This window comes from Pogona vitticeps, chromosome 3 (genome assembly GCF_051106095.1).
Source record: "Pogona vitticeps strain Pit_001003342236 chromosome 3, PviZW2.1, whole genome shotgun sequence".
Classification (NCBI taxonomy): domain Eukaryota; kingdom Metazoa; phylum Chordata; class Lepidosauria; order Squamata; family Agamidae; genus Pogona; species Pogona vitticeps.
Genome location: NC_135785.1, coordinates 131354203 through 131369095, shown reverse-complemented (window position 1 = coordinate 131369095; position 14893 = coordinate 131354203). Strand labels below are relative to the sequence as shown.

The 14893-nt window shown below is 41.6% G+C and overlaps 1 protein-coding gene across 4 annotated transcripts in view; it reads left to right on the top strand.

Moving 5' to 3' along the window:
* LOC110078403 (protein diaphanous homolog 3) overlaps positions 1 to 13697 on the top strand; it is a 355467-nt gene extending 341770 nt beyond the window's left edge. For all 4 annotated transcript variants that reach the window (XM_078390739.1, XM_078390740.1, XM_078390743.1 and 1 more), the window contains one exon: positions 12900 to 13697. In XM_078390739.1, the coding sequence (XP_078246865.1) occupies positions 12900 to 13141 (242 nt within the window). In that variant the 3' untranslated portion in view covers positions 13142 to 13697. The remainder of the gene's footprint in view (positions 1 to 12899) is intronic.
* The last annotated feature ends 1196 nt before the right edge of the window (positions 13698 to 14893 follow it).

The window sequence follows — 14893 nt, the reverse complement described above, 5'->3', positions numbered from 1 at the left end:
CTGTGAACACATTCAGGTTTCTCCTGTGCAACAATAGCTGAGCCTTCCAATCTGGAAGCAACACTGGATTGCTTCTGACATACATGAAGAGGAATCAATATGGTTAATATTTCCATATCTTCACAGCAACACAATGCAGCTGTTAATGGCATAAAAGGAGTGGATTTAGGGGTCTTTTAGTTTAAAATGCTATCATCTTTTTACTTATAAAATTTAATGGTCAGAATCTTAGTGTTGTTTGTGGAAGGATGAGTTTTGCTTTTTAATAGACTGTGCTGGGGCACGTGATTGGTGTATAGCCAGCATCTCATCAACTAGCCAAAATTAACTTGGCAGCTGATGTGATTACTCACTTAACAACTGTAGGATCTTGGCCTATGTTTTAGACAAAACAAACTAGTATTATTATATAATAACCTTAGTAAGGGTCTTAATGAAATTTTGAATTACTTTTAAAATGGCTGTTATTTTTCAGGCTGATTTCAATAATTCAAAGTGTTTTCCTTTTGGTATTATATTGTTTAAATTCACTGATATAAATTTAAATGGAATATCTTCTTCCTTGTGTACTAGCATTCCATTCACCCTGATATGTATCCGATTCTGCTTGTATGTGTTATTTTCCCCATACTATAACAGATCTAAATTAAAATTATTCCTCCTTATTAGGTTGTAAGTTACATTTGTCCCCTGATGCAGTAAGAGATAGAAGGGGGTATTTGTTTTTTCCTAACAGCAAAAGGGTGGTCATGCTTCTAAAATTTGTTGAGATTGCCAAGGAAACTGTGTAAAAAATTCATCCATCATTGTGAGCCCCCCTGGTCAGGAAATGGCAGTGCAGTAAATATCTTCAGCAGCAGCCTTTTAATGTACAAGCTGTTTTCAGTAGGGATTTTCAGCACTCACATAAAACACACTGTCATGAGTGACTGCCTATGCTCCAAAGTCATTACTATTAAGATGATGGAACATCTTTCAGCAAGTAACTAAAAAAACACTAAATGTCATGTCAAGTTTGTTGAAGCTATTTTCAAGCTTTGTTCAAGGTTACATGAATATTGAATATGCCTTTTTAAATCTATGACATCTATCAGACGTTTCACTTAAAGACAGATAGATGGAAGAATTGAGACAATTGCCTTCTGTAGTGTTTAAGGCCCTAAATTCTAAAATGAATGCAGTACATTCTAATTCTTATTTTATCATATTCTAATATAAGACAATACAGGAAAGATGATGATACACTCCCAGAGGCCTCTAACTAGGCACTGTTGGCGACAAAATGCTGAAGTAATCAGTGATTTAATTGGACTTATAAGATACAAACACTAGGTTTTACTACAAAGTAGCCTTACAATCCATTTCCCACATAATAAATGCTTTTTTGGACTTCATGTTTTGTCAATGGGAATTATGGTTTTTTTAAGCCTACTTGTTTAGCCTCACTCTAATCTCTCTTCGGGCCTTGAAGTTTCCTTTCTCTGTAGAAGTGTCTCATTTTTAACCTTGCTGTGTTTCAGTAACTGCTGCAAGATGTTCCTGATATCTTCAGAGAATTGTTAGATTAAATTAAAAAACTTGATTCAAAACTAATCAGACATAAACAGTACATTGAATAATTTTGACAGAATCCAAAGTACCAAATTAATGTGAGTGTAATTCACGTAAGAGGAGGTTATTTATCTGAATTTGAGATTAGAGATGCTTTCAATCCCTAAAGTGATTTTTAAAGTGTCTTCAGCCTCTCATATACTGTATACCTATTGTCAGGAATGTATCTCCTTAGAGTTGCCATCCCCTTCATGGATTGCTGCCTTGTTGTGGCAAAGGGGCTTGAGTAATTCAGAAAAACTATGGGCTATGCCGTGGAGGGACACCCAAGATGGACAGGTCATAGTGGAGAGTTCCGACTAAACGCAATTCACGTGGAGCAGGAACTGGCAAGCCACTGCAGTATCTTTGCCAAGAAAACTCCATGGACAGAAACAAAAGGCTAAAAGATATGACGCTGGAAGATGGGCCCCTCAGGTCGGAAGGCGTCCAACATGCTACTGAGGAAGAGCGGCGGGCAAGTATAAGTAGCTCCAGAGCTAATGAAGTGGTTGGGCCAAAGCCGAAAGGACGCTCAGCTGTGGACGTGCCTGGAAGTGAAAGGAAAGTCCAGTGCTGCAAAGAAGAATACAGCATAGGAACCTGGAATGTAAGATCTATGAACCTTGGTAAGCTGAATGTGGTCAAACAGGAGATGGCAAGAATAAACATTGACATCCTGGGCATCAGTGAGCTAAAATGGACAGGTGTGGGCGAATTCAATTCAAATGATTACCATATCTACTATTGTGGGCAAGAAGCCCATAGAAGGAATGGAATAGCCCTCATAGTCAACAAAAGAGTGGGAAAAGCTGTAATGGGATACAATCTCAAAAATGATAGAATGATGTCAATATGAATCTAAGGCAGACCTTTCAACATCACAATAATCCAAGTTTCTGCACCAACCACCAATGCTGAGGAGACTGAAATTGACCAGTTCTATGAAGACTTACAACACCTTCTAGAACTGACACCAAAGAAAGATGTTCTTCTCATTCTAGGGGATTGGAATGCTAAAGTAGGGAGTCGAGAGATAAAAGGAACAACAGGGAAGTTTGGCCTTGGAGTTCAAAACGAAGCAGGGCAAAGGCTAATAGAGTTTTGTCAAGAGAACAAGCTAGTCATCACAAACACTCTTTTCCAACAACACAAGAGGCGACTCTACACATGGACATCACCAGATGGGCAATACTGAAATCAGATTGAATATATTCTCTGCAGCCAAAGATGGAGAAGCTCTATACAGTCAGCAAAAACAAGACCTGGAGCTGATTGTGGCTCTGATCATCAGCTTCTCATAGCAAAATTCAAGCTTAAACTGAAGAGAGTAGGAAAAACCACTGGGCTCGTCAGGTATAATCTAAACCAAATCCCTTATGAATACACAGTGGAAGTGAAGAACAGATTTAAGGAACTGGATTTGGTGGACAGAGTGCCTGAAGAACTTTGGATAGAGGCTCGTAACATTGTACAGGATGCAGCAACAAAAACCATCCCAAAGAAAAGGAAATGCAAGAAAGCAAAGTGGCTGTCCAATGAGGCCTTACAAATAACAGAGAAGAGAAGGGAAAAAATTGCAAGGGAGATAGGGAAAGTTACAGAAAATGGAATGCAGACTTCCAAAGAATAGCAAGGAGAGACAAGAGGGCCTTCTTAAATGAACAATGCAAAGAAATAGAGGAAAATAATAGAAAAGGAAAAACCAGAGATCTGTTCAGGAAAATTGGAGATATTAAAGGAACATTTTGTCCAAAGAAGAACATGATAAAGGACAAAAATGGGAGAGACCTCACAGAAGCAGAAGACATCAAGAAGAGGTGGCAAGAATACACAGAGGAACTATACCAGAAAGACTTGGATATCCCTGACAACCCAGATAGTGTGGTAGGTGACCTTGAGCCAGACATCCTGGAGAGTGAACTCAAGTGGGCCTTAGAAAGCTTGTCTAACAACAAGGCCAGTGGAGGTGATGGCATTCCAGTGGAAATATTTAAAATCTTGAAAGATGATGCTGTTGAGGTGCTACAGCAGTGGCCAGAGGACTGGAAAAGATCAGTCTACATCCCAGTCTCAAAGAAGGGCAGTGCCAAAGAATGCTCCAACTACCATACAATTGCACTCATTTCCCACGATAGCAAGGTTATGCTCAAATCCTCCAAGGTAGGATTCAGCAGTATGTGGACCGAGAACTCCCAGAAGTGCAAGCTGGATTTCGAAGGGGCTGAGGAACTCGAGACCAAATTGCTAACATGTGCTGGATTATGGAGAAAGCCAGAGAGTTCCAGAAAAACATCTGCTTCATTGACTATGCAAAAGCCTGTGACTGTGTCGACCACAACAAACCATGGCAAGTCCTTAAAGAAATGGGAGTGCCTGACCACCTTATCTATCTCCTGAGAAACCTATACGTGGGACAGGAAGCAACAGTTAGAACTGGATATGGAAACACTGATTTGTTCAAAACTGGGAAAGGAGTACGACAAGGCTGTATATTGTCCCCCTGCTAATTTAACTTATATGCAGAATACATCATGCGGAAGGCTGGACTGGAGGAATCCCAAGCCGGAATGAAGATTGGTGGAAGAAATATCAACAACCTCCAATATGCAGATGATCCCACTCTGATGGCAGAAAGTGAGGAGGAACTAAAGAACCTTGTAATGAGGGTGAAAGAGGAGAGTGCAAAAAACGGTCTGAAACTCAACATCAAAAAAACAAAGATCATGGCCACTGGTCCCATCACCTCCTGGGAAATAGAAGGGGAAGATATGGAGGCAGTGACCGATTTTACTTTCTTGGGCTCCATGATTATTGCAGATGGTGGCAGCAGCCACAAAATTAAAAGACGCCTGCTTCTTGGGAGGAAATCGATGACACACCTTGACAGCATCTTAAAAAGCAGAGACATCAGCTTGCCATCAAAAGTCCGAATAGTCAAAGCTATGGTTTTTCCTGTCATGATGTATGGAAGTGAGAGCTGGACCATAAAGAAAGCTGACCGCTGAAGAATTGATGCCTTTGAATTGTGGTGCTGGAGGAGGCTCTTGAGAGTCCCCTGGACTGCAAGGAGAACAAACCTATCCATTCTAAAGGAAATCAAGCCTGAGTGCTCATTGGAAGGACAGACCCTGAAGCTGAGGCTCCAATACTTTGGCCATCTCATGAGAAGAGAAGACTCCTTGGAAAAGACCTTGATGTTGGGAAAGTGTGAAGGCAAGAGGAGAAGGGGACTGTGACAACCCCAGACCTACTGGGATATGCCACAGTTTCACTAAGCTGCCACCAACCATTCCCTGTAAGGAGTCACACAGACCAGGAATGGATTTTTAAACAAACAAAGGAATAAGGTTTATTTAAATAACACACAGGGAAAATAAAATGATCAAGTGAATAAGATACAGTAACGTGGCTTAGTCTCAATCATACATACACCAGTTTGGTTCACACAGAACACCTTTAAATAAAGCACAGACCCTGAACCTATCAGTTCTGGCTAACCATACAGACACCTGAACCTATCAGGTAGGTACTAACTGACACACAGTTGTACCCAGTCTGACACACAGACTCCCACTCCAGCTTCTTCTCTCAGCTCTCCTTCAGCTCTCCTCTACTCCACACAAACTCCACATATATATACAGTACAGCCCCTCCTCCTGATGTCCCGCCTTCCACTCCCCATAGGATGGAACTTTCCCTCCAACCCATGACAGACAGGTAACATCAGTGCTGTATGTAACACCTCCCCTCTTTATAAGTTGTTTTGTAGGGGGAAAGCTAAGGTGCTTTTCTCCAAAAAACAACCTGGATCCAAAACATACAAAAACATTTATACATTAACATACACTACCATACTTACTCTAGGATAAACATATCAATTAGGCATTTAAACATTTACCATTTACAATACATCAAGTTACCTTTATTCATACAAACCAATCATGTTTAATAAACAAGTACATTTAACCTTTGGTCACCAAAATATATACATAGTCCACATTTCTTTCGCCGTCTTCATTCTTCGGGTCTTCTTGACAAGGCGTCAGCAACACCGTTCACTGACCCTCTGACCACCTTCACTTCAAAGTCATAGTCTTGCAGGTTTAAAGCCCACCTCATAAGTTTACTATTGTGGGTTTTCATTGTCTTTAACCATTGCAGTGGTGAATGGTCAGCGCACAGAATAAAATGTCTTCCCCAGATGTAAGGCTTGGCCTTCTGGATCGCGTAGACTATGGCCAGGCACTCCTTCTCCACGGTTGCCAAATGTCTCTCACCTTTCTGGAGCTTCCTACTCAGGTAGGACACTGGATGCTGGTCACCATTTTCATCCTCCTGGCAAAGAACTGCTCCTACCCCGCTGTTAGACGCATCGGTGTAGATGATGAACTCCCGGTCGAAGTCTGGAGCACGCAGCACTGGATAGTTGATGAGGGCCTCCTTCAACCTCTGGAACGCCTCCTCACAGTCGCTGGTCCACGGGATGCGGTCATCAGTCTTCTTCCGCGTCAGATCGGTCAGCGGAGCCGCAATCTCGCTAAACCTCGGGATGAACTTTCTGTAGTAGCCCACCAACCCAAGAAATGATTTGACTTTTTTCTTGGTGTTGGGTCTGGGCCAATCACGAACTGCTTCTATCTTGGCCTTTAGGGGTTTGATCACTCCTCCCCCTACTATGTGACCCAAGTATTTTATTTCTGGGCTACCCAGCTGCAGTTTGTTTTCTTTGCAGGGCCTAGGCCAAAGCACTTCCTCCCCTGGATTAAAGTGCCTCTCCCTGGCTTCCTGGTCATCCCAAGCTTTCTTTCTGACCTTTTGAGCTTGCAGGGTCTCTGCTGCTAGCTTTAGGTTTCTCTTTAGGTCATTCCTTAAAGAGTCTCTATATGTCACAACATCTTGTGGGTCATCCTGGGTGATCTGCTCCCAATTTTGTTTGATCAAATCGAGTGGCCCTTTCACCCTTCTCCCAAACAAAAGTTCAAACGGACTGAACCCGGTACTGGCTTGTGGTACTGATCGATAAGCAAACAAAAGGGATTGCAGCTTCTGGCCCCAATTGTTTGGATTCTCTGCCAAGTAAGCCCTAATCATGCGCATCAGAGTCCCATTGAACTTCTCCGTTAACCCATTACTTTCAGGGTGATAGGCAGTGGTTTCCTTGTGTTTAATTCCACAGATTTGCCATAACCGTTTCATGAGCTTCGATGTAAACGATGCGCCCAAATCTGTGATTATTTCTGAGGCAAATCCCATCCTGGACATATACCCCACCAAGGCATCTGCCACTGTGTTAGTTTCAATGTTAGTCAAGGGAATGGCTTCAGGGTACCTCGTGGCATGGTCCACAATGGTGAGAATGAACCTGTTCCCCCTCTTTGTGGCCTTGGGCAAAGGTCCCACAATATCCACCCCTATGCATTTGAACGGAGTGTCAATCACAGGCAAAGGGCACAACTTTGCTTTGGTCCTGTCACGGTTATTCCCCTGCCTCTGACACACATCACATTGTTTACAGAACTCCTTGATCTGCTTCCCTATTTCAGGCCAATAAAAATTCTGTGTGATTCTCTGCTGTGTTTTGTTCACCCCTAAGTGCGCAGCAAACATGTCAGAGTGCCCCTTTTGTAAGATCATGGGGCGATACTTTTCAGGTACCACTAGCTGACTTCTGATCCCATCTCCCCCTTTTGAGATATTCCTCAGGGTCTCTCTATATAAAATCCCCTTTTTCTCACAAAATCTCACTGGGGTTTCAGGTGTTAGCTGGGCGTCTGTCACCTGTTCAAAACACTTTTGGAGAGTGGCGTCTGCCTTTTGCTCTTGGCCAAATCTGCTGTCCGTGGTTAAAGTTTCCACCACAGCTTCGGAACTCCCCTCTGCTTCCGTCTCGGGCTCATCAGTACCCCCCTGAACTGTCCCCGTGGTGGCTTGTGAGCGTGTAATCACTAGCACCCGTTTCACATGTTCAGCCAGGTCATTTCCCACGAGCACGGCTGCTGGCAGAGTCGATGAAATCGCTAGCCGCCAAACTCCCCTCCAGCCTTGAAAGTTCACAGGTACCTCAGCTACTGGCAGCGAGATCACCTGTCCCTCAATCCCTGCCACCTTTATGCTCTCATTTGGGATTATATACTCCCTAGGAATAATATCTGGATGGCACAGGGTCACCTGGGAACAAGTATCCCTCAGCCCCCTATACTGATGGTCAAGTATTCCTACGTCCACCCCTGCGGTTTCAAACAACTGCGAATCTGTTCTCACTAGCAAGCAGCGCTTGACCTCCACAAGAGGACCATTTTCCCCAGCCTGATCAGCAGATGTCACTGTTCCAGATTGAGTAGCCATGGCAACAGGCTCCCTCAGTGGCAAGGAGCTTTGCTCTTTCTGGACACAGAACACAGCTTTTGGCTTGGTTCCACTCAAATCATGAGGCACATTTCCTTTTAGCTGCTTTAATTTCTCACACTCTGAGATTAGATGGCCCTTTCCTTGACAGAAATAACATTTTCTGGTGTATTTTGAGTCTTTCTCATCTTGTTTTGGTTTTCCCTCCAAAATCTGAGGTCTTGGTTTCGTGTCTGAGGGCTTCCCTTCAACATGGGCCCCTCCCACTTGCTGGTTTTTTCCTGGTCCCTGAGAGTACTTGCTGTAGGTTTCTTTAGGTTTACCTACAGATTTCCCCTCACCTAAGGGCTTTCTTATTTGGGAAATAAAATCTGCGATCTCGGCCGCCTCTGCCACAGATTTCGGTTTCCTTTCCCTCACCTGGAACTTCAGTTCCCCATGCAGGACTGAATAAAACTGTTCCAGCGCTATCAGGTCTTTGAGCTGCTGGAAGGTCTCTGTTCCCTCCTGAGATAGCCATTTCTCTAGCAGCCTCACCAGTTGGGCCCCCACTTGGGTAAAAGTCTGCTCTGGTTTCTTTGTGAGTGACCTGAATCTTTGCCTCAGCTGTTCCGCATTTATCCCATGTCTGGCAAACACCAGTTTTTTAAACTCTGCAAAATCTTTTAACAGCTCCTCTGGCATCTCTGCATAGACTTCTGCCAGGCTGCCACTGATTAAAGATCGCATGATCGTCATCTTCTCAGTTTCCCTCACTGAGAATTCCACAAACGCTCTTTCCACGAGGGAAAAGAACACCTCAGGGCAATCTCCCTTGTGGTACACAGGGAATTTCTTCAGGTCAGTTTTAGACAATTGGCCCCCCTCAGAATCTCTATTGTTATTATTGTTCTGATTCATCAGTTCCAATTTTCTTAACTCAAACGCCATTTTCTCTCTCTCCAATCTTTCTTCTCTTTCCATTCTCTCTCTCTCTAATGCAAATTGCCTTTGTTTCTCTCTTTCCCTTTCCTCCATTCTTTCTCTCTCTAATCTTTCCTCCATTTCCCTCACCCTCAGTTCATGCTGTTGGACTATGAGCATTTTCCTGAGTTCTGGGTTTTGTTCTCCCGTGCTGTCATCCTGCACTGAGCCAAATTCATCCTCAGAACCTTGTTCCATCTGTGGGTCTTTCACTTCACCCATTTCTGCCATTTGGCTTCGAGTCAAGGGCATAATCCCCCCCCAGAACAGGCTGCTTTCAAAAGTCAAGCCTCAAAATAAAGCGACCACTTTTTTTTCTCTTTTTTTTCTCTTTTGCCTCAGAACCAGCCTTCTATAGATTGCTGCTGTTCTTCAGCACTAACTTGCAACTGTTGCCAGCCAGAGTCCACCCCCCCTCTGCTAGGCCTCTCAGCAGACAGGCTAGATCACTGCTACTTCACTCAGCTTTGCCTCAGCTTTTTCCCGCCAAAACAGGTTGCCTCAGAGCTCCCTAATCTAGTCCCCAATCTGAGGTGGCACGTTCTTCCACTAGCGTACCTCCCCGTGAGGTAAGCCTAGAAGATTACCTACGCGCTCTCAGATTGTCCCTGACTAGACCCCCCTTGCTCTGGGCACACTTGCCAAGGCTTTGCTGTACCACTGGACAACTGGACCAGTCGTATCCCACACGCTGGACACCAATCAATGTGACAACCCCAGACCTACTGGGATATGCCACAGTTTCACTAAGCTGCCACTAACCATTCCCTGTAAGGAGTCACACAGACCAGGAATGGATTTTTAAACAAACAAAGGAATAAGGTTTATTTAAATAACACACAGGGAAAATAAAATGATCAAGTGAATAAGATACAGTAACGTGGCTTAGTCTCAATCATACATACACCAGTTTGGTTCACACAGAACACCTTTAAATAAAGCACAGACCCTGAACCTATCAGTTCTGGCTAACCATACAGACACCTGAACCTATCAGGTTGGTACTGACTGACACACAGTAGTACCCTGTCTGACACACAGACTCCCACTCCAGCTTCTTCTCTCAGCTCTCCTTCAGCTCTCCTCTCCTCCACACAAACTCCACATATATATACAGTACAGCCCCTCCTCCTGATGTCCCGCCTTCCACTCCCCATAGGATGGAACTTTCCCTCCAACCCATGACAGACAGGTAACATCAGTGCTGTATGTAACAGGGACGACAGAGAATGAGATGGTTGGACAGTGTCATGAAAGGAACCAACATGAATTTAGCACAACTCCGGAAGGCCGTGGAAGATAGGAGGGCCTGGCGTGCTCTGGTCCATGGGGTCACGAAGAGTCGGACACCACTAAATGACTAAACAACAACAGAGATGCCATTCCACTACTGGAAAGAACCAAACTGTGGGGGGGGGCAACTATGGTCAAGCTTCTGTCCCTAGATTTCCAATTACTTATTTTAGCTTAAAACTCTTTAGCTGTGTACTTTGATCCTTGCACACTAGCCTTGCTATGTAGGACATCCAAATAACCCCAAATAGCAAACAAAGCTCTTGTGGCTAAGGCACTTTTTTGAGACACTCTCACCCTTGCCCCCAACGATCACACTGGGGTAAAATATAGAATATTTATTTTAAAAAAGTAAAAAGTTATAAAACAAAGAAAATGCAAAAAGATACACTTGTACTGGTTAAATGCAAAGCATCTAAGTATTAAGTAAGCTTCTGTACAACTTTCCCATAAAACAATAAAATACCCACTAATAGCTTTACTACTTAATTGCTAGACTATTCTAAGTCACCATGATTAAGTCTCCAATCCATCAACGAAGGCTGTAAACCTGTCGTCCATCTTCTTCACCTTTTCCAACTTTAACACACACCCCAACAACTTACTTAGCCCCCTTCTTCTATAACTTAAATCAAGGTCCCTGCCCCATGATGGTATCCAATCAGCATACAGTCCTTTGTCTGCAACTCCATGCCCAACTTGTAACTTTCCACAGCTCCTTCTGTCATCCCAGGCTGGTACACCATTAGTAAGGAATGTTTTGGTTATCAGTCCTGAGAAATAACCTTGGCTCGTCTTCACAGGAACAAACAGTCTCTAAGCAGGATGAACACCTACAAAATCCATATCTCCATACCTATATTCCATCCTTTTCATATTGAGAGTTTTCTATAAACTCATGGGAGAAAGTATTGATGTGTCAGGAGTAAGACAAAATCCTATGAATCTGAAAATTGCTCTGTTCATTTTTATTAGTCAATGGATGAAAAAAAATGTACAGTGGTGCCTCGAATAGCGAGCACCTCTATTAACGAAAAAACCGAATAGCGATGTGGTTTTCGGGGCATTTTTAAGTCTTGATTAGCGATTTTTCCTATGGGCGATTATCGGATAACAATCTTCAATGGTTTCAATGCATTTCAATGGAGGAACCGCGGTTCGTGTTCGCTACTTTTAAAGGGTTTAAAGTTAAGGTTTTCTGTTTGAAATGTTTGAGATCGTAAAGTGCAGTTAATAAACCCTTTGTTAACCCAATTTGACCTTGTTCTGAATCTTTGTTAATTTGTGGTTGATTCCCCCCCCCCCCTTGAGATGCATTGAATAGGGTTCAGTGCATTTCAATGGAGGAACCGCTCTTCGTGTTCGCTACTTTTAAAGGGTTTAAAGTTAAGGTTTAGGGTTTGAAATGTTTGAGATCATAAGGTGCAGTTAATAAACCCTGTGTTAACCCAATTTGACCTTGTTCTGACTCTTTGTTAATTTGTGGTTGATTCCCCCCCGAGATGCATTGAATAGGTTTAAATGCATTTCAATGGAGGAACCGTTCTTCGTGTTCGCTACTTTTAAAGGGTTTAAAGTTAACGTTTAGGGTTTGAAATGTTTGAGATCGTAAAGTGCAGTTAATAAACTCTGTGTTAACCCAATTTGACCTTGTTCTGACTCTTTGTTAATTTGTGGTTGATTTTTTCCCCCCTTGAGATGCATTGAATAGGGTTCAGTGCATTTCAATGGAGGAACCGCTCTTCGTGTTCACTACTTTTAAAGGATTTAAAGTTAAGGTTTTCTGTTTTAAATGTTTGAGATCGTAAAGTGCAGTTAATAAACCCTGTGTTAACCCAATTTGACCTTGTTCTGACTCTTTGTTAATTTGTGGTTGATTTCCCCCCCTTGAGATGCATTGAATAGGGTTCAGTGCATTTCAATGGGGGAACCGCGTTTTGAATAGCGAGGTTTCCTATGGATATTTTCCATTAACGACGGCAATTCGTTCCAATTGGTACGGATTAGCCGGCTTTCAATGTATTTCAATGGGAAACCACATTTCAAATAGTGAGTTTTTTGAATAGCGATTTTTTTTACGGAACGCATTAACCTCACTATTCAAGACACCACCGTACTTTTCATTTAGTCACAAGTATAATCCTTACAGATTAAATTTGCTAACATGGGGGGACATAGTACTTGCTCCTCTTAGTCCTCTTCCACTAGGAATTGCTGTTCAGGCAAAACATTCCTAGCTGATGATTTTTCTTTGGATGATGAGTGCTTAGTATGTGGCAAGGACTCCTTTGAATTTTTGAAATGTAGGTCAAAATCTAAAGGGATGCAGCCATCTCTGTGTACTCAAGATAGTTTAGAACCCATGTTTCTCTGTAGCACCCTCATAGCAAACTGCAAAATAAAAGTAATGCTTAAAAGATGTCTGTGATACAGCATGAAAACCTGATGCTGGAAAAAGAAAAGAACTGTAATATCCTACTGAGAGTGTCTTGTGTCTGTTTGGATAATGACCATAAACCTATGAATAGATGGGTGGGTTTTGATTTTCCTTTTTAGAGTAACAGTTCATTTTCAGAGTTAATTACTCAGCTTTGACAGTCATATAACTTCCACTTTATGTGCCTCTTTAATGTACAGGTTTGCTAATTTTTACAAGCATGCATGCTGAAATCAGTAATCAGAATTTGTTCTCTTCCTGTTCTCAGGAAACCAGAATGTGCCAGCAGAAAATATACATTTGCACTCCAATGTGTATGCGCAGGCAGCAAGAAATCCAGTGAGTAAAGAACTTAATCGTGAAATGGAAACAAATTCACCTGTTGGAAAGAAGAAAGCTGAGACAAATAAGGATATCAGTAATGGGGAAATGGAGCAAACCGATATTGTTTCTAAAGGAGAAGTAATGCCTGAAGTGGAGGCTTTGTTAGCAAGATTACGAGCACTTTAGATTCTTCTATTGGTTAAGCAATTATTAAGAATTGCTCCAGAAGTTTGAGAAGCTCGCAATTGTCACTTCAGAATGCAATGCCTCTCCACACGAAAAATATTTGCAAGTCAAAAAATAACATATTCTGACATTTCAGGGAGAAGCATTTTTGTGATATCAAAGATGCTCCTTTCATACACAAAAAGTATGTAATGTGGGGGATCTTTCAGACTCACAATCTTTCATGTATTTTCTGTCTTGACATCATGTATTTTCTGAATTTTTGGATCACCATAACAAATAAGATTTTCATAATTGTTAAATATTTAGAATACGTAGATGTGCACTTAGCGTGAGGCACATATGCACACATATATTCACTGTTTCACTCTCAATTACACACTGAGAATAATTTATATCTGAATATAAAATTGATCTTAATATCTTGCTGCTACTTGAACTACTTGCTACTACTGAAGGTGAAGCCTTTTTTGTAGCTCACATATACATGACATCTTTCCTTCAGTATACACTGCAATCTAAAACAATTTTAAAAATAAAAAATGGATGTACCATATACTGATTTGCTTCTAGTTTGTCATTTTAGTAGGGAAGAGGGTACAATACATTGGGCTGGATCTGGACGGGGTCAAAGACATTAATTTCAGAGCTATACTCTTAATGTGACTAAATCTAGATCCTTTGCACCCTGATACACTTTAGAAAGTTGCAGCAATATGCTTACCAAAATCATAGGTGATGATTGCCAAAGAGCATTTGGTGTATATCTATGCAGTAAATGCTCTTACATATATGATAAAATGTATATCCAAGGTATAGTTGCTAATCAAATATATGAAATATAAAGTACAATGTTTCATTGTGTCTTACTAGCATGAAGATATTATGACCAAAGGAACCTAATTATTCTCAGGCTGATCTTAAAATTTCTGTTGGGCACAAACTCATAAAAGAATTAAATCCTTCATAGAAATGTGGATTTTATGAATGTGGGGATATTGTGCTTCTGTATCCACAATTCAAAATACCAGAAAATACCCCAATATTGCTTCACAAAATTGTGCTCGTGTTGCCAGCAGGGAAAAGAATGCCAACCTTTACACAGCATAGGGCAGCAGTCAAGATGGTCTACAAGAACCCCTCTTGTGCGCTTTACCATTCACAAAATGACACCAAACAAGGAAAATCTCAGACATTGCCCCCTTTCACCAGTTAACCACTTCTCACCCAAACACAATGCAACAATTTATGGATAGTAGTAACCACAATTATACTATAGGCAAGAGGGTTTTTTTTAAAGACTTGAATTTCCCCTCTTTTTTAACTGGGAGTTTAAGTATGCATAGATTACATACAAATTCCTACAGAATCTTGATGGCCAGATGTAAATAAATAAAACAATATGTGTGTGTGTATATATAAAATATATTTTTATATATAAATAAAATAAACAAACTTCCCTCACATAGGATAAGCCAGTGCTAGAGGATCCCAGAAGATGAGCTCATGATCTGTACTATTGTTTCCAGGAGAGGACAGAAACAAGTAAAACATGGATGTGGGTGTAGTCCTTCTATGCCAAAATATTTTGAAGGGCTGTTTTGGACTTAATGAAATGATGAAGCAAAGATGTGAACAGGTACAACACGTATAATTGAGAAACATACACATTTCTAATGCAGACTAGAAAGCTATGTTCTAATTTCCAAACTATTTCCTTGAATTAGGCAAGTTGAGGAAAAGATATATAGG